Source organism: Theropithecus gelada, chromosome 17, assembly GCF_003255815.1.
Source record: "Theropithecus gelada isolate Dixy chromosome 17, Tgel_1.0, whole genome shotgun sequence".
Lineage (NCBI taxonomy): Eukaryota > Metazoa > Chordata > Mammalia > Primates > Cercopithecidae > Theropithecus > Theropithecus gelada.
The window spans coordinates 41,622,861-41,646,326 of NC_037685.1; the positions used below are offsets into that span (position 1 = coordinate 41,622,861).

A 23,466-nucleotide genomic window follows, 5' to 3' on the forward strand; every position below is an offset into this window, starting at 1 on the left:
GCCTTCCACCGCACCTGTGCCTTGGATTACAGCCTGAATGGGGCAGGTGATAGGAAAAACATCTGACTCAGCGCTTCCTGCTTTGAACAATGCTGGGTGACAGAAGTTGCTGTGCGTCCAGCCTATTATTAATACTTTACCCTCCATAAGGTGACTAACGCCTAGGCCTACTGACCTTGTTTTTGCTGCCCCTCCTCCTCCTCCTCCTCCTCCTCCTCTTCCTCCTCCTCCTCCTCTCCTCCTCCTCCTCCTCCTATGTCTAAGCCCTTGTTTTATTATTATCTATTATTACGGATTATCCATGTTTCTCTACTTATATTCTCTATTTATTTCCAATGAACTGTCACACAAACTGACTTAGCATTAAAAATTCCCCCCAGTGATAATGTCATTAAATCAAAGGAGGAAAAAATGTAAGCACATATATTATGTACAATACTTGGCTTGAAGAAAAACAGTAAATGACTGTATTGAGATTTCAGGGGTTATATAAAATAGTGGGTTTCAAACTGGTACAAAGTAATAGATAGTTTCAACGAAATCAATTTCTAGATGCCTGAAGTCATCCACTTTTTTCTAAGCTTATCTGCCTGAGAGCGTGCCTGTGGTGGAAAGACGTGATTATCTTTTGCACCTTTTTAGGGAAAAGGAACACATCCTGAATCTTACTATTATGTACCACCTGCAGGTGTAATAGCATCTGGGGCATCAAATAAAGGGACAATTTGAAATACCATCAGTAAAACTATTTAATATCAAAGTCCAATAACCAGTTCTATTCATCTTTTTTTTTAAATCAAGAACAATTTTTGTTAAGACCACAATTAGCAAAAAAGACAGCATTTTTGAAACATCCCAGAATCTATTATGAGGAACAAGGGCTAGGGAACAAACACCAAATCATAACAGCATATGCTCTGCTGTGTGTTACGTTAAACCAGTTTTCATTTGTCTCATTAAATCCATCTTTTCTCCAATTTAAGGAAAGGTTATATAGCAAAAGATGACATTTGTCACATGAGTGATTCTTAAAATGGGAGCTTCAACGTAAGTCTGAATTTTGTTCACATCACTTTCTGGGCATATTATGTAATACTTACATATCCTGGTTTTGCTTCTTGAGAATCAATGATCCAATTTTACAAGAGACACAGACGTACAAATCTTATCCTTTTAACTAGTCCTGTCATTAATGGAAACATGACTTATTTACACCAAGCATCTTTTTAAGAGCTCTATTTTCAATAAAAAATTTTCTGTCCTATAATTTTTAATCAAAGCTTAAGACTTACTCATGTTGTTGTAATCAACTTTGTAATAACTGAAAGATAACCCAAAAGAATAAGTTTAACATTTTTCTTCCAGGAAAATTTTAAAAATTAATATTTTTTTTTGCAGATGATGATAAATTATCAATATGCCTTTCCATCATAAATGCAAATTACATTGGGAAAAAATTCTGTATAGAATGGAAATAAAGTTTCCAGAAGAAATTGTGATGTAAAATGTCTGATTTTAAATGTTCAGGTATTTTATAAATAGTTGATGGTAGCTATCTGAGTTACATTCAACTGGGTATATTTACATGAGAAACATGAAAGTTTCCTTAAAGAAAGACGGTATTTATACTACGCCAAAAATTACATCCTTTATAATTTTTAAAATTTATGACAGGCCAGGTGCAGTGGCTCACGCCTGTAATCCTAGCACTTTGGGGGGCCAAGGCGGGCAGATCACCTGAGGTCAGGAGTTCGAGACCAGCCTGACCAACATAGAGAAACTCCATCTCTACTAAAAAAATACAAACATTAGCTGGGTGTGGTGGCACATGCCTCTAATCCCAGCTATTAGGAAGGCTGAGGCAGGAGAATCACTTGAACCTGGGAGGCAGAGGTTGCAGTGAGGCGAGATCATACCATTGCACTCCAGCCTGGGCAAGAAGAGCAAAACTCCGTCTCAAAAAGAAAAAAAAAAAAGGACAAATTTAGACTTCATTTTACAGCTGTACAAAGGGATACATGATTTTTTAAAGAACATGTTTATGGGATATGTAAGCAAAAAAAGAAAAATCTGGCTGGGCGCAGTGGCTGATGCCTGTAATCCAAACACCTTGGGAGGCCGAGGTGGGTGGATTACCTGAGGTCAGGAGTTCAAGACCAGCCTGGCCAACGTGGCGAAATCCCATCTCTACTAAAAATACAAAAATTAGCCGGGTGTGGTGGCACACACCTGTAATCCCAGCTACTTAGGAGGCTGAGGCAGGAGAACTGCTTGAACCCGGGAAGCGGAGGTTGTAGTGACCGGAGATTGTGACACTGCACTCCAGCCTGGGCCATAGAGTGAGACTCTGCGTCAAAAAAAGAAAAAGAAAAGGAAAAGAAAAGAAAAATCTGAAGAACATGGTTACAGCAGTCTAATAAAAAGTCTGCCACTTAGGTTTCATAAGGAACTGTTCATTCCCCATTTATTCATTGGGTGATACTCTGGCAAAGTCACGCACATGGTGTGGCAGAACATACTGGGGAGAGATTGTGAGAAGACATATCCAGTGTTTTCATTAACCTGTTTTGTAAGCCATGACAGTCAGTTAACTTTGTTTCTTCATCTGTAAAATGAAGTGATTGGACTACGGTTCATTTGAAACTGGGAGCCAATCTATTCTGTCACTGTAAGCTCTATATTGAATGTCTTCTGCAAGTTTGTTATTCTGTTTTCCTCTGTGTTAATTTGAATTCTTTTCTAGAGGTAAACAGTTGGGAATAAGAAGAAAAACATTCAACTTTTCTCTTTTTCCTCTGCACTAAAGAGAACATGCTTCTCTAAGACTTATGAACTGAATAAATGATCAAGGAATCAGCTGAAACCATTGCATGAAACTCACAGCCATGAGAATAATTTTTGAGACTTCATGGAGGATCTCTGAAATTCTGTGGGTTGGAAACCACATGCATAAGGCTTTCCTTTATACCAGGTATTCTTAACTTGGTGTCCATAGACAGAATCCAAGGGGTTCAAAAACTTCTGTAGAAAAAAGATACAAACCTCTTAATTTTTTTCACATCAAGTATGAACGTAGGCAAAACCAGGGTAGCATTTGCTGTTACGTTACCAATAAAAATCAGTTCATCATAGTGCAGTTTTCACTGCTATCTCCAAATAATTATATTCTTCATTGTTTTGAAGTTATGGTAGTTTATTAGCCTTGGCCCTAGCTCCTGTTATTTAATGAAAAAGAAGCACACCTGTAACTATATACCACATGTAAAGCTATTGTTATATAACAAAATTGCCTTGACTATTTTTGATAACAGCATTTAAATATATTTCTTGGGTAATCCTATATATTTCATTGTATGCATTTTAAAACACTGCTTGAGAAATAGGCCTCACCAAATTGCCAAAGGGGTCTTTGGCACAATAAAAGGCTAAGATTACCCTGGCATGAGCATAGACATAAAGATCATTAGAGGACCACTGTGCAGCTTGCAGCAACTGACAGCAGGCACTGTGAGTTTGGAAAACTGCAAATTATGGCTCTATAATTGAGTGGAGAGCCGTAAAGAGCAATCAGAAACTTCAGTGTAAGAGGGGAAAAAAAAGATGTTTTTCAGAAATCCTGGAAGGTAAGGATCAGCAGATAGGAGGGGCCCATTTCAGTCTCGAGCTTTGTTACTGGCTACAAAGGCGACGGAATGGCCAACAACTCACTTCCTGTTGACTGAAACTATTGCCTGTCTCCACCCTATTGCTCCCCCTCACCACCTCACCCCCATCAAAGGGGCATAACAACACAGGGGAACCCAAAGCCTACACCCCTTAACCTGCGACCTTCCAAGTTCATGTCCGGAGCTTTCGCCGACACCGCGGGCTCCTTAGCAGCTAAGCGTGCGTGCGCCGGCTCCCTTGCCTCGGGTCAGCACCCCGGGTCTGGGGCCCCTGCAGCAGCCGCACCGAAAAGTTTCATCCACAACCTTAAGTTTGGAAACTATCGTTTGCCCAGCGAAGGGTTCCCACTATTCCTGGCTGGCGGTCTATCTCCTTGCCCGTCTCTCGGGGAGTGTTTCGGTCCGAGACACCAGGACTCTTTGCTTAGAGGCCTGCTGTTGCCTAAAACCCCTAAAACCCCAAGCGCGGGCCTCTTTAGGACTCCAGGTTCGAGATCCGAACCCTACAGTAATAGCCTCAGACTCCGCCCCCTTCACTGCAGCCCGGGCAATACTCGGGCCTAGCTCCTGAGAGCGGCGCCGTTGGCTTACGTAGTAGTACGTGATTGGCCACCGCTCCTTGGCGGGTCGGGATTGGTGGGAGAGGGGCCGACCCCGCCCCTCGCCCCCGCCTCCTGCCCGAGGCCGCACGGGTGTCCTCGCGCTGCTAGTCCGCGCGCAGCCTGGCAGTTTGCCGCTTCCTCGTCCTCCATCCTGCGTCCATGGCCACTGCTGCGACTGAGGAGCCCTTCCCTTTTCACGGTCTCCTGCCGAAGAAGGAGACTGGAGCCGCCTCCTTCCTCTGCCGCTACCCGGAGTATGACGGGCGGGGGGTACTCATCGCCGTACTGGACACTGGGGTGGACCCGGGGGCTCCGGGCATGCAGGTGAGGCAGCTCCCGAGAGCCCGGGCGCGGGGGCGCGGGCGGCCGGGGACGCCGGTGGGGACACAGCTTCGGAGCACGGCATGCCAAAGCCCCGCTCTGCGGCCGAGTCCGGGCCTGGGTGGGCAGCACTGGGGTGGGCAGAGGTCAGAGCCGGGCGCTGGAGGGACCGGCGCCCGCCAAGGGTACTAACGGCGCACCGTGCCAGGGTCGCTGGGCGGGCGAGGGCCTGGACCCCAGGTTGGGCCGTGTTCCCGGCCCAACAAAAGCAGCGTGCCCGGCGCGGCTGGCTAGGGGGAGCCTGGGTCCGCCTTTGGCCCTAGGGACCCCTCTTCCTTCTCGCTTCGGCGCTGCCAGGCCGGACCCCCAGAGGCTCCTTCCCTCCACGCCGCCTTCCTCTGCAGACCCCCTCGTGCCTCGGACACTGGTCCCTGCCTGACGTTTTTAAAGAGAATTTTACAGCTTTTATCATTGGGGTGGGGTGGGGACACCAGATAGGCAAGTGACATGAGAACTTAATGTTTAGGGATCGGAAGCTTTGGTTTGGGGAAGAATAGTTTGTCTTTAAGCACGAAAGCTGGGTTTCCAGAAGATAACCCAGTCCGCTTCCGGAATTGTTTCCTGTGGTAGTTTTGTGTATTCTATTTTTAAACGATCTTCTGCAGCGTATTTGCTTAGGGTCATTGAATCTTGTGGCTTAGTCTTCGTTTACATAAGGAGAATTCAGTTAGGTTTGGTTTTGGTGAGCCTCTCAGACCTTATGAAATGATGCGACTTTTTTTTTTTTTTTAAACCTGAAAGCATAAAACGGTTTTTAAAAATTACTTAGTTTTGCCTTAGGCAACTTTAAAATTCAGGGTAGATTCAGGGTATCATACCAGAAGGTAGTTTTTTTTTTTTTTTTAAGTATGTTGTCTCTCGTTGAAAGCATTCTGTTTAAAGTCTGTAAAGTTTAACTTTTGTACATTTAGCCCTTTGCTGAAATCCAGTAATAAATTTCACTGTTGTTCAGGATCCCTCTCCCAGCATCCCTGACTAATCCTACTGTATGCTGATCTCTCGTTGATCAGCCTCGGGCTATCTTATCCTCCTTTCTACACTAAACACTCATCCTCCTCCCCACAATATCGCTTCCCTTCTGGATCCTTTATCGTGCTTTCTGATTATTGAGGTAGCATTTTGGAAGTAACTAGGGGGAGTCTGGCCGAATCTGCTTAGAAACCCCTGAGAATCTTGATTCCTGGTGTGTGTTCTTCAACACCACTCTGAAGTACTGCACACCTTTGATGAATCAGAAGAGGAGCAGGTACTGAATTCCCTCCCAGTAACTGGCGTTGTATAGTTGTCGTTGTATTTATAGCTTAAAGACTTAAAACAATGACAGCGATCAACTCATTGAGGCTTTATTACAAAGTAGTAATGCTTTCCATTCTGCTGTGGAGTGTGTTTACTTTTTATAGGATGAGTGGGAGGAAAACAGCTGGGATAAGTGGTTCACCGGTTCTTTTGTCAGGATAATAAGAGGGTCAGAAAAGGTTGGAGAAGTGCTGCTTGGTAGAATTTGTTGGTAGAATTTCCAGATCTGTTTCTCACATTCTTGTGTTTCTCTCTCTAAAGTAACAATAATTTTCACCCCACAGCGTTGTTGTGAAAATTGGTTGTAAGAGGACTAATTACATGTGACTTTTTTAAATGCTCAAGAAAAATATTAAACTATTTTCGCAATGATACTTATTTTATTCTTTTTTTATATGTAATTTCAACTTTTATTTTAGATTCAGAAGGTAGAAGTGCAGGTTTGTTACATGGGGATATTGCCTGATGTTGAGGTTTGGGGTGTGATTGATCCTGTCACCCAGGTAGTGAGCATAGTACCCAGTAGGTAGTATTTCAGCCTTATCTCCTCCCCTTCCCTTTGGGATCCCCAGTATCTATTGTTCCCATCTTTGTGTCCATGTGTACCCAGTGTTTAGCTCCCACCATAAGTGAATAGAAGTTTATGCTGGATCTTTCATCACCAACTATTTGGAGGGTAAATATACGTTAGATATTTGCATGTAATAAATATTCAGATAATAAAATACTGAAATCAAATGAAAGCATAACTCTTCTCTTTTAACAACCTTGACTCAGATATTTACCTAAACATAGCCAGTTAAAAGAAATTGGGTAAGGTGGCTTACAAACAGGAGGATTTTTTTTCCTGTACCTTTAATAGATTTATTTTGTAGATACATGTGTACATCATTAAGATTAGAGGATGGATAGAAATAAAAAGGAAGGAAAGAATGAAATAGGAGGAGGGTGAGGCTGAACTGGCCATTTGGAAAGCCAGGTGGGGTCTGAGTAAAGGACTAGAGGCACAAGTGAAAACTTGGAAGAACATAGTGAGTTGTCTCAGTCTTTGGTGACTTCCTTGGTCCCAATTCTTTTGTGACAGCTCTGTGGGCATGATAAAGTGGAGGATGGGTGGCATGAGAAGAGTAGTAATTACATAACTGATTTCATATTTCCTCAGCAGGTATTCAGGCACCTACTAGGTGGCTAAGTTTGTGTTAAATGATACAGTCTTGCAAACTGTCACTGTTACAGAGATTGACAGGGGTTATTGGGGGGATGGGGCGGGGATTGGTGGGGAGCACTGGCCAGTAAGAGCTGGGCTGGTCAGGTTTCACAGACCAGATGGAACTTGGACTGGTCCAGAATATATATACACAGTAGCCAGAAGGTCTTCCTTCCACCAGTCTTGTTTCTCTTTGATACATCCTTCACATTTCTAGAGTTATATTCCTTAAAAAAAAACACCTTGTATTATACCCCCATTTAAAACAAAGCCATTTTGGAATCTCAATTGCTTTTGTGTAAAAATAAAAAAAAAAAAATTGAATGGTATATATATGAGGCCGTTTGCCATCCAACTCTGCCTTCCTCACGTAGCCTCAGTTCTCATCATTTCTTATGTCCACAGCCCCTTCATCCCATCTTTCATCTTTTGCCTCTCCTTGACCGTTTCACTCTTTCACTTACCCAGATGTTTCAGGTCTTTTTGCCAATACATGCCTTTGCATGTGGCGTTTCATCTTCCGTCAGACTTCTACTACCTATCATCTGTAAACTCCTGCTTCATCCGTTTAAGATCCAGGCGGGTCTTGACACCGTTATGTTTTGGGAAATCAACTGATTTAATTCTGTGCCCACCCCACCTCATATTTATGTGTGTGTTTGCCATTGTGTTAGGGCCTGCAGCTTCAGAGGTGAGTAAGGCCCAATCCCTCCTAAGAGTTATTTAGGCTTTTTGTCCCTTTGTTCTTATAGCAATTTGCTCAGATCCCCTTAATAGCACCTGAAATACTTGTTTTAGTATTTCTGTTTAGTAACTTTTTCCTGGTTAACTTAAAAATCTTTGAAAGCATCTGTCAAAATTGTATGAAATGTGCTTGTACTGTTAAATGTTTTTGTTGAATGGAAAAAATACGTGTGTGCATAATGAAGGAATATAATTTCCTCTTGGAGGGAGGTTTGAGGAGGTTTGAGGTTTGAGGAGGTTACAAGTAGTTTCATAAAAATCTATTTTTACATGCACTAAAATTTTTATTACCTCTCTTTCAGTTAGCTTTCCTTCATTCCCCCCAAGCTGGGTTTTGTGTTCTTACATGTTTTTATATGCTTTCATAAATAGTGTCCTAACCTCTTTTATTTTTTTATTATTATTATTTTTCCCTCAAAGACCTGGTCTCACTCTGTCACCCAGACTGGAGTACAGTGGCACAGTGGCAGGATCACCGCTCGTTTCAGCCTCAAACTCCTGGGTTCAAGCAGTCCTCCTGCCTCAGCCTCTGCAGTAGCTGGGACCATAAGCATGTGCCACCACACCCAGCTAATTGTTTTATTTTTTTGTAGAGACAGGGTCTCACTGTGTTACCCAGACTGGCCTGACCGCTACTATTTATTGTCCTGTTTTGTGATCATCTCTCTACTTACTTTTCTTTCCAACTGACAATAACCTTTCTGAAAGCAAAGATTGTCTTATTTATATTAATCATTATAATATCAGAATAAAAGTCACTGGTTAATATTTATTAAATCTTTATTTGCTTAAAGGAATATTTTCAGTATCTTTCCTGAAATTTTAAGTAAATTCATTAGCTTTGTGTTGTTTATGGCAGATTACAAACTTCCCGAGATTTGTTCTGGTCCTCTCTGCAAACACCCCACCTTTTGTTCTGATCCTCTCTGCACATATTTGGCAAATCTTCCAACCTTCACTAACTCCTCTACCTTAATGGTTACAGTGGAGACATACACAAAGATTCTTGACATTTTGGGGAAAGCTTTGGGCGATTTCTGTTTCATCCAGCCAACATAGCCCAGTAAGCATTTCCCAGTCTTCCACCCCAGGACCCAGGATTTAGTACTGAAGCTCTACCCATACTAACTGCCCATGCTTGTAGTCCCTCTTTCTCATGTGAAGCCTCCCCATTCTCAGAGATGAGGGATATAGTTCCATTGTTAGCAGTTCACCTTCCTCCTTTCCTTTACTTCTCTGAAAACCCCATGGCAAAATCCTCAGGGGATTTGCCTTTTTAAAACCCTCCTCTGACCCTACATTTCTGTTTTTGTCTTTTTATTTCTAGTGAAGTGGTTTTCTTTATCTAATGTTAAAGTAAGAAATTCATGGATAGAATAATTGCACGTATAATAATTTGTAATGAAAATGTGTGTGTGTGTGGGAGAGAGATCCTTATAAGCGTGTGGAAATAGGTGACAAATAAGCCATTAAATCCCAATAGACTTTTTTCCTTTGCTCATATATTGATAATGAGGTTTCTAATGAGAGGGATCTGTCTGACCTGTTAGTGCTCTCTTGTTATTCTTGATCTCAAGTCACTCAGGTTTGCCTATTGAGGTGAAGGTAGGTGATTTGGGTTCTTAGTCCTACTGTATATCTTTCAAATTTCGTATTTATTTGGGGTACATTTTAAAATAGGTTATTTTCTTATATGATTAGTACATGACCTAGCTAGTTTTAATTTTATACAGTAGTATCAACTTTGTTTCCATTTTTATTTTGGTAGATTTTCTTACATTTTTCTCTTTTTTAATTATATTTTTGAGACACATAGCCTATCTCTTCAGAATCAGTATCTAAGTTTTATAGTTGTATCATCAGGGTTTGGTATGATTCCCACAGTGATTTTTTTTGAATTATGACTTTGAGCTTTCTGAGTTATCAGAATTCTTATTTGTTACGATTATAGGACAGTTCTCAAGAAGTAAACATCCAACTTGAAAATTACCATACATGAAAATAACAGCTGTGCCTGGGAGGCCTTTATGGCCCCTTCAGCTATCAGGCCCTCAGTTGTTCCATGGCAACAAGATTGAAATGAGATTTGGGGTCCACCAGCCACCCATTTGCTTTGTCTGGTAAAGGAAGAAAAAAAAAATGTGTGCCTTTGTTTTCTCCACATCGTGAATTTCCTTCTCCTTCTTTAGGATGTACCTTAATTACAGAGCTTGGAGGATATTGCAGAGGAAATACTTGGTGTTGGTCAGGAAGACCTGGAGCAGCGGACATTAAGCTTTTTCTTAAAGAGTGTGAATTCCCAGGTGGAACTGGAGTCTGAAGACTGGCTCTTCCTCTTTACTGACAGTTTCTATGGTTTTTATGTTTCTGTTTCTTTCTTGAGGATGGTGTCTTTTTTTTTTTTTTTTTTTTCCTTCAGTCTTTGTGTCTCTGTTTTCTGTCTGATTCCTACTGGTAACTCAGTACATATTCCCGAATGCAACATATTTCCTTTGAAAAACTAGCCAAGCAAGAGCCCAGAAATTATTTTTCCCACAAAAATGTGTGAAAATATATACTGTTACTTGTAGCAATCATGTTATGGCTCAAATGAAAATTTGTGGACTGGCAAGAAACCAAACCTTTGAAAATCAGTCTTAGTGCTGAGTAACTCGTGTCTTGTAATTCAGTAATTAAATATTCATTGAATGCCTGACAAGCACTGCTAGGTAGTGGGTATATGTTGGTGAATAAAGTAGACATGGCTCTTGCCCTCATGGAGCTTTCTATTCTAATAGGGGGAACACATGAAGATGACCCACCTGTATGATTAGAAATAGAATTATGTTCTGTAAAGGAAATGAGGTACAATGAGAAAGAATAATCAAGTTTAGGATGGCAGCTACCTAAAGGAGGTCATCGAGGAGGCCTTTCTGCAGGAGGGACTTTAATAGAAAACTGAGAGGATGGAGTCCTGTGGAATGACTGAAGAGATAAAGATTCTAGGCAGAAGGAACCTGTTTAAAAAGTCATGAGGCAGGAAAAAGTTTGGCATGTTTCAGGAATTGAAAGGAGGTTGGTGTGGTTAGACTCCTGAGTAACGGGTTGGCAGGGATCAGATGGCGCGAGGCTTTTTATGCAAGTATTCTGAGGGCTCCGTGAATACATCGATGGGCTTAAAGGAGAGGACCGATAAAATACAGCTTGTTTTAATACAGATTGAGTATCGCAAATTCGAAAGGCTCCAATGAACATGTCCTTTGAGCTTCATGTTGATGATTTTGGAGCATTTGGAATTTTCAGGTTAGGGACTCAGCCTGTGTTACTTTTGGTGGGGCCAAGAGTGGAAACCGAGGGACCGCTTAGGAGGTGATTCACCTCATGGAGGCAAGAGATGGTGGTGGTTTGGAGTGTTAGGATAGTGGTAGTGAAAATGCGATGGATTTGAGCTATCCTCTAGACAAAGAATTAACAGGATTTCCTGTTAGCTTCACTGTGAGGAGTCAACCGAAGTAAAGTATCAGAGGAGGATTGTTAAATTTCCGGGGTGAACAGCTGGGTGTGGGGATTCCTGGGATGGCAAAGCCTGGAGAAAATCAGGTGGGGGGTGGGGGGGCATGTTAAGCTTGAACTTCATTGTGTTTGAGGTGCTAGTGTGGCATCCAATAATGGTGCCATTTAAAACATTTTTTCCCCCTAAAGCTCTATACTTGTCCAACCCACAGCTCACCATCTTCAGATCTTTTCTCAGATGTTACCGTCTCTGTAAGATCTTCCTTGACCAGTCAAACTGACATTGAAAACTCCACACCACCCATCTCCCTTCCCTGCTTAATTTTTCTGTGTAGTTAATTCTCACCATCTGACATGTTCTTTTTATTTTTTTCCCTAATACCCAGTGTGATAGCACATCTGACATGTTCTTTATTTTACTTTGTTATTAACTGAACTGCTTCCTCACTATAAGATCATCAGAGATTTTTGCATATGGATCACTGCCATATCCCCAGCACCTAAAATAGGGTGTCGCCTATAGTACATGCTCAGTAAATATTTGTTAACTGAATATATGAAACCACTTGAAGGATTCTGTAGTGTTTCCACAATTAAATTTTCTTACTAGTATTTGTCCAGGCTTTTGGCTTAAAACAATTCAGTTCTCTTTTTTAAGTGAATGCAGATTTTGTATATACACACACATATATATGCGTGGGTTTGCATTGTTTTCTTTAGGAATAAAAACCTAAAATCTACCATTCATATTTTAATTTTCTTAATTTTCAGGTTACAACTGATGGAAAACCAAAAATTGTTGATATCATTGATACAACAGGAAGTGGCGATGTGAATACTGCTACGGAAGTAGAGCCGAAGGATGGTGAAATTGTTGGCCTTTCAGGAAGAGTGCTTAAGGTCAGAGCTTTTGTCTTCTTTTTGAATTTTCTTTTTTTTACTCTTGCCTCAAAGCATCTAATGTTTTTACCTTACATTTAGTGATGGGGTATTAGTTATCCATTGCCACATAACAGATTACCTCAAAACCTCCTGGTTTAAAATGACAAATATTTATTACCTTGGAGTTTCTATGAGTGAGGAATCTGGATGTGGCTTAACGGGGTTCCTGTAGTTCAGAATCGCCTTGGAGGTTGCAAACGGTTAGCCATGGCTGTGACTTCAGCTGGAGGGTCAGCTTGGGAGAGGAGGGGGAAGTTTGTTTCCAAGCCTGGAGGGTCACTGGCAGGCCTTGTCTTCTTGCCATTGGGCCTCTCCACAGTGCTGCAATACCTGGCAGCACCTTCCCTGGGGGAGTGAGCCGAGAGAGTCCCCACAATGAAAGCCACAGACTTTTTGTAAAAGTGATCTTGGAAGGGACCACCCGTCACTTGACTATATTCAGCTCATTGGAAGTGAGTTGAGAAATCCAGCACACACTGAAGGGGAAGGGGTTTCACAAGAAGTGAGTCATTGGGGCTGCCTTAGAAGAAGCCATTATTTTGTTGTTTGATGAGGTGCTTAGAATTGGGTTGTATTTTTCAATGAGGTTGCCAAATTTTGTTTTGAATATAAAGGTAGAGAAAGTAACCACATCATAGCTTTGCCTTCATCTTTTATTGTCCCTTCATAGTATTCCCAGTGAACTTGAAGAAATACTTAGGCTATAGTAGCTGTTAACTTAAATGGCCGGCTTTGTCTTTTTTGTTTTTTTTTTTTTAAACTTCTTTTTTTCGAGACAGAGTCTTGCTGTGTTGCTCAGGCTAGAGTGCAGTGGTTCTATCTTGGCTCACTGCAACCTCCACCTCCCGGGTTCAAGCAGTTCTCCTGCCTCAGCCTCCCAGGTAGCTGGGATTACACCACGTCCAGCTAATTTTTGTATTATTAGTAGAGATAGGGTTTCGCCATTCTGGCCAGGCTGGTCTCGAATTCTTGACCTTGTGATCCGCCTGCCTCAGCCTCTGAAAGTGCTGAGTTTATAGGCGTGAGCCATGGTGCCTGGCCTACCAGCTTTGTCTTATTCTATGTCCTTGGTAGAAAGGCCTGGGTAAGCTAAACATGAAAAATAAGCATAAAGCAAGCACAGAGCAGCTCATGAGCTAAGGAACATGAAGGATGGGAAGAATTTGTGATCCTGTACTCTATCATTTAAAGCAATAAGCAGCATTAGTTTGGAATATAAAATTATGATTATTTAGTTAGCTTTTCCCACCTTTTACCATCTATCTGAATTGTACTTGGGCCTTGTCTTTCAAATAAGCTTTTTGTGGCAGCATATTGGTTGTCTGTGCCGTGTAATAAAGTACCATAGACTTAGCAGCCTAAAACCTTGTGTATTTCTGTATTTATTATATCCCTGATTCCATGGGGTAGGAGTCCAGGCATGGCTTTTTGTGGATCTCTGCTCAGGGTCTCACAAGACTGCAGTCAAGGTTAAAGGCTCTGCTGAGGCTCAGGCTTCTTTTCCAAGTTTACATGATTGTTGGAAAAATTCATTTCATGGCAACTGTAAAACTCGTGATAGCTTGCTTCTTCAAGGCCAGTAAGAGAATCTCTGACCTTGGTGATGACTCCAGTCTTTCTTTTAAAGAACTCACCTGATTAGTTCAGGCCCACTGAGAATCATCTCCCTTTTGCTTTGCTCAGAGTCCTTAATTACATCTGCAAAATCCCTTCACCTTCTATACATACCATAGTGTAATCATGGGAGTGACATCTCATTAGGTCCTGCCTTCACTTAGTGGAGGGACTTGGTTCTTCTTAGAAATCTGGCTGTCATGGGCAGATGGCAGCCATTAATAATCCAGGTTATACTTCTTTTTCCATGTGTTATGAACTGATTATGTGGGTCCCTACCCCCTGCCAAAATTCATACATTGAAGCCCTATCCCTCAGTGTGATGGTATTTGGAGGTTGGGCCTTTGGGAGGTATTTAGGGTTAGATGAGGTTATGAGTATGTGTCCCCTCAGGATAGGATTAGTACCCTTGTAAGAAGAGACACCAGAGAGCTCTCTGTAGAGCAGGCTCTTTCTAGGGCATATGAGGACACAGCAAGAGGGTGGCCTCTGTAAGCCAGGAAGAGGGCTTTCACCTGCGCTCAACCATGCTGGCACCCTGATGCTGAGCTTCCAGCCGCTGGAACTATGAAAAAGTTTCAATTGTCAGAGTCATCCAGTTTATGTTGCCGGTTGAGAATCCCTTATCTGAAACACTTGGGACCGGAAGTGTTTTAGGTTTCAGATTTTGGAATATTTGCATTGTATATACCAGTTGGGCCTCCCTAATCCAAAATCCGAAATGCTGCAAAATCCAGAACTTTCTGAGTGCGAACATGACACTCAAATGGAGCATTTCAGATTTTCGAATTACAAATGCTCAGCCATCTGAATTACTCTAGAGTTTGGCCCGTCTTCCACCAAGTGAACCTTATTATTAGAATCTGTTTCAAAGGGAAACTTGGGATTCTTGTGAGTTATGGCACTCTGGGAAACTAGAGAGAATTCCCAGTAAGTCCTGCAGGCTTAGAACCATATAAAATTATTACTCGGTTATTTATTTATTTATTTATATTAATTTTGAGATGGAGTCTTACTCTGTTGCCCAGGCTGAATACAGTGGTGCAATCTCGGCTCATCTCAACCTCTGCTTCCTGTATTCAAGTGATTCTTCTGCCTCAGTCTCCTGAGTAGCTGGGATTACAGGCATGCGCCACGACACTTGGCCAATTTTTTTTTTTTTTTTGGTATTTTTAGTAGAGATGGAGTTTTGCCATGTTGGCCAGGCTCGTCTCAAACTCCTGACCTCAAGTGATCCACCTGTCTCAGCCTCCCAAAGTGCTGGTATTATAAGCATGAGCCACCATGCCTGGTCTCATTTGTTTTTAAATAGCTGTAGTAATCCCTGCTTTAGATAAACCACATGAACTAACAATATCACTAGTGTTCAAAGGTAGAATTATATATGTATCATAAATATTGATATCTATATAAAGTAAAAAAAATTATAAGGTTTGTCTTTTCTCAGCTTGGCGACATATTTCTTTAGCTCTACTATTAAGTATTCTCAGCCCTTCATTGTGGGTTTTTAAACTTAATTTTTAATTGTGTTCAGTATGTCTTAATAGTTTAAAAAGACAAATATTTTTACAAGGCTTCTAACAAAAAGAGTTAAATCCCTGTAACACCTCTCCCCTACTGTTCTCTACTTCAGCAGTGCATCGATACATTAAATTCTCTTCAGTTTAAAATAACATGCTAATAGTTTTTATTTCTTGATTTTTTTTTTTCTAGTCTTAGTCTTTATTTGTAGAATTAATATGTGGAAGAAGAGAGTTTAATTCTCAGGTCCTTTATTTCCAAGACATTTTTTTGCATTTTCTCATAGGTAACTTCCTCTCCATTGTTTTGCTGTTTTTGGTTAATTGCACATTGGACCTCTTGACTTGATCCTCCAGTTTTTAAATTCTTTTCCACCCTCCTTTTCTTCACTGCCTTTATCTTTTTCCTTCCCGAGAGATTTCCAGCATTTTCTCAACATTGTAACCCTTGTGTGAATTTTTTTAAATTTTGCCTGTTTTTAATTGCAAAAGCCCCTTCATGTTCACTGGGAGCATATTTTTGTATCATGTATGCAACATTTTATCTCTGAGATAAAATTTTAATTTATTTCTATTTCATTGTTTCTTCCCTCCGCTTCCTCCTGTTCTCCTTTCTTAGTCTCTTATTCTGCTTTCTCTTCTTTCTCCCTTTTTCTTCACCCTCTCCTTCCTCCTTCTCTGCCTCCTCCTTTTCCTTGTTCTCTGCTTTTTACGTTAGATATTTTGTTTAGGTGTCTAATCATTCCTGGCTGTCTTATTTTAGCAAGGCACAAGAAAAAGTGATTGGAAGCTCCTCTGCTTGTGTGGGGTCTTTTGGTGGGTTTCACTGTAGGGTAATGATAACATTTAGGGGGACCCCTGTAATATCAGTATACACTGTATTTTTTCCACTGGGATGCCCTGTTACCTTAAAGAAGTCCTTAGCTCATTTGACCTGGGGTTTAGGGGAGGAATGAGCAAGAAGTCTGGCCGTAGATATTCAGGTAGCCACACCATGCAAGGGGTCTGGAGTGATGTCATGCAGACTCAATCTTATGTCTCATCCTTCTATTAGTTCCTTTTCACACTGTTATGAAGAACTACCTGAGACTGAGGAATTTATGAAGAAAAGAGGTTTAATTGACTCACAGTCCTACAGGCTTAACCGGAAGCATGACTTGGGAGTCCCAGGAAACTTGCAATCATGGTGGAAGGTGAAGGGGAAACAAGACGTGTTTTCTCATCATGATTGAGTAGGAGAGAGAGCCAGCAAAGGGAGAAGTGCCATGCATTTATTTATTTATTTATTTTTCTTTTCTTTTTTTGAGATGGAGTTTTGTTCTTGTTGCCCAGACTGGAGTGCAATGGCATGATCTTGACTCACTGCAACCTCCGCCTCCCAGGTTCAAGTAATTCTCCTGCCTCAGCCTCCCAAGTAGTTGGGATTACAGGCGCCTGCCACCACGTCCGGCTAATTTTTGTATTTTTAGTAGAGACAGGGTTTCACCATGTTGGCCAAGCTGGTCTCAAACCCCTGACCTCAGGTGATCCACCTGCCTCAGCCTCCCAAACTGCTGGGATTACAAGCGTCAGCCACCGTGCCTGGCCCCCATGCATTTTTAAACCATTAGATCTCCTAAGAACTCATCACCATAAGAACAGCGGGGGGAAACCCACCCCAATGATCCAGTCACCTCCCAGCACGTCCCTCCCCTGACAGGAAGGGATTATAATTCCACATGAGATTTGGGTAGAGACACACAGCCAAGCCATATCACCTCTTCTTTGCTGTGTTGACAAAGTTGACTTATCAGCTTTTCTCCGGTTCAACTATGGAGATTGCTTGGTTGGTGAAGTTTGGGCGGCATGTGAGATGGGGCAATGGGAGTGTTCTTACACAAATTTTCCACCAGTCTTCTTAGAACTCTATTCTCCATCCATCCATAAAGTGTACTCACACACATGTTCAGTTTAATTTTTTTCAGAGATGTGCAGGTGTTTAGATATTTTGCAGTAGTCAATAAAGGGAAAAATTATTAATCACTGGGATTCTACTTGCATCTCTGCAACTCTTTGGTACACAGTTTTTAGAAAGCAGCACAATGAGGTCTTCAAGTTTCTTTGATGTAGTCATGCATTTATTAAGACAGTCTCGCTCTGTCGTCCAGGCTGGAGGGCAGTGGCGTAATCTCAGCTCACTTCAACCTCCGTCTCCTGGGTTCCAGCAATTTTCCTTCCTCAGCCTCCCAAGTAGCTGGGATTATCGGCGCCCGCCACCAAGCCCGGCTAATTTTTTGTATTTTTAGTAGAGATGGGGTTTCACCATCTTGGCCAGGCTGGTCTGGAACTCCTGACATCAGGTGATCCACCCGCTTCGGCCTCCCAAAGTGCTGGGATTACAGACGTAAGCCTTCGCACGCAGCCATCATGCTTTGAAATGAATTGAATGTTTATAGTCTATTTTTTTCACATAGCCCGTAAACTGCTAACAGACTTTTTATTTTTCTGTCAGTTTAAGATAACTGTTACGTGCTTTGAACACTTCAGTAGCCTCATTCTCTAAGAATGACATTCCTAGGCCTCCTTGAGAAACCAATGGTAAGCTACTTATGGCCTATGGTATTCCCATGAGCAGATGAAAGTACGAAAGGGGAATATAACTTTAAAACCTTTTACTATAAAATATACATACATAAAGTACATAAAACACATATATACAGTTTTATGAATAGTATAGCTAACACCATGGTACCCATCCAGATCAAGATAAAGAGTATTGCCGTACATCAGAAACTTCCTGCATCCTCCTACAGCACAGCCTATTTCAACTTTTGTGATAATCATTCCTTTGCTTTTTTGTGTGTAGTTTTACCACATCTGTGTGGCTACATAAAATATATTGTTCAGTTTTGAACTTTACATGAACAGTCTCATTCATAAAATTTCGTCATACATCGTTTTTCCCTTGGTGTTGTGAGATTTCAGTTTCGTAAGACTTGCCCATGTTGTCACGGGCAGCAATGATTTATCGGTTTCATGCCATGGTTTGTACCTACCACATTCTATCCATTCTGCTGTGATGTGTGTGTATCCTGTGCACATGTGTGTGGATGTCTCCAGGATGTGTTCTTAGTAGAATTGCTGAATCGTGGAGATATGTCACTAGGTCATGCCAAACAGTTTTTCCAACTGTGTGTTTTTTACTTGGACAGGACATCTCCTTGACCAAGTGTTTGTATTGAAAGACATTTCCAGGCCGGGCGCAGTGGCTAACGCCTGTAATCCCAGCACTTTGGGAGGCCAAGGCAGGTGGATCACCTGAGGTCGGCAGTTCAAGACCAGCCAGACCAACATGGCGAAACCCCCTCTCTACTAAAAATACAAAAATTAGCCAGGCAGGGTGGTGCGCGCCTGTAATCCCAGCTACTAGGGAGGCTGAGACAGGAGAATCACTTGAGCTTGGGAGGCAGAGGTTGCAGTGAGCCAACATGGCGCCACTGCACACCAGCCTGAGCGACAGAGCAAGACTCCTTCTCAAAAAAATTACAAAAAGACATTTCCACTAGCAGTGTATAACAAGTGTTTTCTGACCCCATGATCATAGAGATATTCTCCTATATTTCTAAGAAGTTTCACAGCTTTTCTCGTTTGTTCTAGAATTCACCTGGAATTGATTTTATATGCTTAATTTGAAGAGTTCTGTTTACTTTTTTCTGTAAGAAGACCCAGTTGTCCCAGCATCGTGTATTCCACAATTTTCACCCAGCACCATGTATTCCACAATTTTCACTCTAATTTTTAGTGCCTTCTTTTCAGTTGGCACCCTTCAAAATGTGGTGAGCTTCTAAAGTCTCTTTCATATTCTCTTTGTCCCTTTGTTTTTGGATGCTTCCCCCACTTCCTTTATTCTAATTTTAGTAGCATTTTGGAATTTTTTTCATTTTACCACATTTAACTGGAAGTCATTTTAAAAATCAACACTTAGTCTTAAATGTTTTTGGGTTTGTTTTTTTTTTTTAAATAAATAAAGATAAATCCAGGCATATTGAATGACTTGGCCAGATTCAGCATGGTACTTAGATGCAGTGACAGCCAAAGGAAACAGTGTGCATGTGCCCTGGCCTGTGTGATGAGGCTCGCAAGACTGAAATCATTTGGAAGCAAAAAAAGCTTCTAAGAGGACTTCACCACATGGTACCCTAACACTCAGGTGACACTTGGCCCATTAAGAAAAATGTTCGATTTGTTAGGCATCCTGTCTTTAAGAGAGTCAGAGAAGTGAGGTGTAATTGGTAATTAAAAAGATTACTTGTATCATATGAAAATCAGTCTTAATACATTGTAGTTACTGTGTAATTAGAACTATTTTTAAGATACCAACTTAAAATGGTCAAATGTAAAGATTTTATTCTTAGAAATAAAAAATAACTTTATGTAGAATACTCAAATATGCAAAATAAAATTTCATAATTGCCTCATAAAGTTAGCTTTACTCTTACTCACCTAAAGTTAGATAGCCCTGATTATAACTTTTATATGATTTTTTTTGGTGTACTTTTTGTAACTAGTCTGCCTTCGTGGTAAGGAAAAATACATAGTTGTGATTTGAGAAGTATCTGTTTCCATGAACCGTGCAGACTTGGATCTCATTTATATTTAAATATAAATTCTGTTGGATTGTTTTTATTGTGTGATTATATATAACTTAACGCCTTTCTATTTTGCAGTTATTTTAATTAGTTACTTCATTTAATCTTTTGGCATTTCATGATTTTCTGTAATGTCTTTGTACAAAGAAGTTGCTGCTTGCCGAGGGTTACAAAGCCACCTGTGTAGGGGACAAGGGTGAATAAATACTCTGAATTTAAAAGCTAATGACTACTTCCCATTTTGTTGTTGCAGTGCTTTACTGTTTTGCCATGGGCTGTTGCAAAAACATTAAAGTTCAGAATTCCTATTCTCTAAAGAAGGTTAAGTTTTGAGTGAAAAGTGCTAGCTTGTATGCCAACATGTTTGAAATTACACATTCTCCAGACATCCAGTTGATTTGGAAGTGATTAATGGCACATAGGCCTTCAAAAGGTCACTACGTAGTATTAATAGCTCCTTGAAGCTCTGTGAATGATTGTTTTCCTCTATTTAGTTGTGAGGAAATTTCATCCAAAAGTTTTCTGCCTGGGAAGTAATTGGATGAAGGACATGGGGATGAGTTAAAGATACTGCACAAGTGAGGATTGATGAGGCTACCAGCTCTGCGTGTTTCAACCTTGTCATTTATACATATTTAAAAGCTGGTTTTGATGACCATGGTTCCATGATTGCAAAGAGTATAAATACCCTACATTTTCTTGATTGATGATTCATGTTGGTTGGCGCTCAGTTCACTTTGTTGTTCACAAGAATAAGGTAGAGATTTTCTTCCTTTTACAGATAACGAAGTAGAAGCCTATGGGTTCCTTCTAGTTAGTGATAGAGTTTGGATTCAGAGCCAGATTTATCTGACTTTAAATCCCATATTCTTTATACAGAATTTTTGATTTCCATGATAGAACTAGGTTCCAGTTTTCAACTTTCCTGTTGTTGGGGCAAGTGATTTGATTTCTCTGCTGCTTTGCTTTCTCTATTTGTAAACTAAGCATACTGTGTGCATCGCTCTACTAAAAGTTTAAAGTGTTTTAAAATACTTTGAGATAGTTTAAAAGATTATTACCAGATTTTAATGGTTTATTGAGACAGTGTATGTTGAAAGCACTTTTTACGAAACATTGTATAAATGAAAGGTATTATTCTAGTTGAATTATTTATGGACAAGAAAAAAGAAGTGATAAAGACATTAACTACTTAAGAGTATTAAACACATTGTTGTCATACATGAGCATCCTTATCCAATTTAAGCTTGTTAGAGTAGAAGTAGTATACTTTTTTGCTCAGTAGTGTATCATTGGAATTGGAAAGCATTTAGTGAATGAACAGGTTACCCTTTTTTTTTTTTTTTCTGTAGATTCCTGCAAGCTGGACAAATCCCTCAGGCAAATATCATATTGGCATTAAAAATGGCTATGACTTCTATCCTAAGGCTCTCAAGGAAAGGATACAGGTAATGTACAATCTGGTACCAATGACTTGTATTCTTCTGACTTGTCTTCTTCCTCAGATTTTATTCCTACTGAAGAAATATTTCATAAAATCTTATTAACTCTTAGTTTTTTGGGGGGTTGGTGGCTTTCAAACAATGACTGCTTAAAGATTCTGCTCAATGGAATGTCATCCATGTAAAGTCGTGATTCTTAATCTTGAGTACATGGAATAAGCTTAGGGAATCTGTGAATACACTGAAATTATATTCAGATTTTTGTGTTTTTTCTGGGAGATGGGATATAGCTTTCGCTGGATTTTTGAAGGACTTTTTTACTTGAAAAAGGCTAAAGACAGTGAATTCAAAGTCCAGACCACCTTTTCGTTTCTGTTCCTGTAGTTTCTGTGATAATGTCCCTCCCCTGTTTAACTAGCCTTCTTGCTCCCACTTAGTCATCATTTAGCATTAAGGTAAGTGTTAATCAGACCTAAAACTGCTGAAGTGTAAGAAGCACCAGTGTGCCGTTAGAAAAATAAGAGTGGTAAGCAGAATGATAAAGAGCCTGCTTTAAAACCGTTCAGTAAACTTTCTGTGATAATGGAAATGTTTGAAATGTTCAGTTTCTGCTCTGACCATTATGGTAGTCACTAGCCGTGTAGCTATTGAGAATTTGAAATATGTCTAGTGTGACTGAGGAATTGAAATTTTATCTTATGTCATATTTTAAAATTTAAGTTTAAATAGTGTCATGTGGCTAGTGACTACTGTGTTGAGAATGCTGGTACAAGTAGCTAATACAAGTACCTAATACAAGTCCAGGGTTGCAGCTGTAAGATAAGGTATAATCTTGGGAAGTGAGCCTGATGAATAAGATGTATGGGCCTTTGCCTCTGTAGTGTTATTTCCCCAAGGGCCTGTGAAGCATAAGAAGTTACTCAGATTACCTTATTTGTCAGTTTCTCATCATTCTGCAAAATAAACAAGAATAATGCATATAACTTTTATTGCATAATATGTTATTTTAAAATTTCGGGCTGGAATGCAGTGACATGATCACAGCTAATAACTGCCTCAACCTCCTGGGCAGTGCTCCCGTGTAGTTGGGACTACAGGCACACACCACCACACCCATCTAATTTTTGTATTTTTTTGTAGAGATGGGGTTTCACCATGTTGCCCAGGCTAGTCTCGAACTCCTGGGCTCAAGGGATCCACCTGCCTCATTCTCCCAAAGTGCTGGGACTACAGGTGTGAACCATTGCATGACCACATTTTATACAGTTTATTAAATTTAATCAGCTGTGTTGATAGGATATAATTTAATATGCAAATATAGTGTTGTTAAAGTAACGTGGACTGTTCCTTTAGCTGCGTGGGGAGATACCATGAGTTAAAGACACTGGAGATAAGGTTAAAACCAATTTCAGTAATACAGAACCCTATCAAGTCAAAGAGGATGGAAAAAAAATAGAGAGGGAGGAAATTGAGGAAGCCTGCATTATCTGTCAAAGTGCAGCTGTAGTCTTAATCTAGTCCTCTGCTAGGCTTATGGCATTTCCCAATTTTGTATGGGCCCAGAATACAACATTTTCTTCCTTTTAATGACTGGGAATTCAGTCAGTTTTCTGAGGTAGTACTAGGTATTCCTGGAGAAGAGAAGGTTTTAAATTGGGGAATATGACACATAACAATACATCTGGATATGTCTTGGTAAACTTCTCTTAAACCGTAGGTGCAATGAATTGACTAACCAGTTTTTAATAAGTGATCCATGGCTTTATCCTCTTCATTAGAAATGATTTTTTTTCTTTTTGAGACAGAGTCTCACTCTGTTGCCCAGGCTGGAGTGCAGTGGCTCAATCTCAGCTCACTGCAGCCTTCGTCTCCTGAGTTCAAGCTATTCTCGTGCCTTAGCCTCCCAAGTAGCTGAGATTACAGGCACCTGCCA

At 40.6% G+C, this 23,466-nt stretch overlaps 1 protein-coding gene across 3 annotated transcripts in view; it reads left to right on the top strand.

The window, feature by feature from the left end:
• The first annotated feature begins 4,323 nt into the window (after positions 1-4,323).
• TPP2 (tripeptidyl peptidase 2) overlaps positions 4,324-23,466 on the top strand; it is an 83,020-nt gene continuing 63,877 nt past the window's right edge. For 2 of the 3 annotated variants that reach the window (XM_025364331.1, XM_025364332.1), the window contains exons 1-3: positions 4,324-4,591; positions 12,159-12,287; positions 21,444-21,539. In XM_025364331.1, coding sequence (XP_025220116.1) covers positions 4,427-4,591; positions 12,159-12,287; positions 21,444-21,539 — 390 coding nt within the window. In that variant the 5' untranslated portion in view covers positions 4,324-4,426. The remainder of the gene's footprint in view (positions 4,592-12,158; positions 12,288-21,443; positions 21,540-23,466) is intronic. The other variant, XM_025364330.1, reaches the window with a different exon arrangement.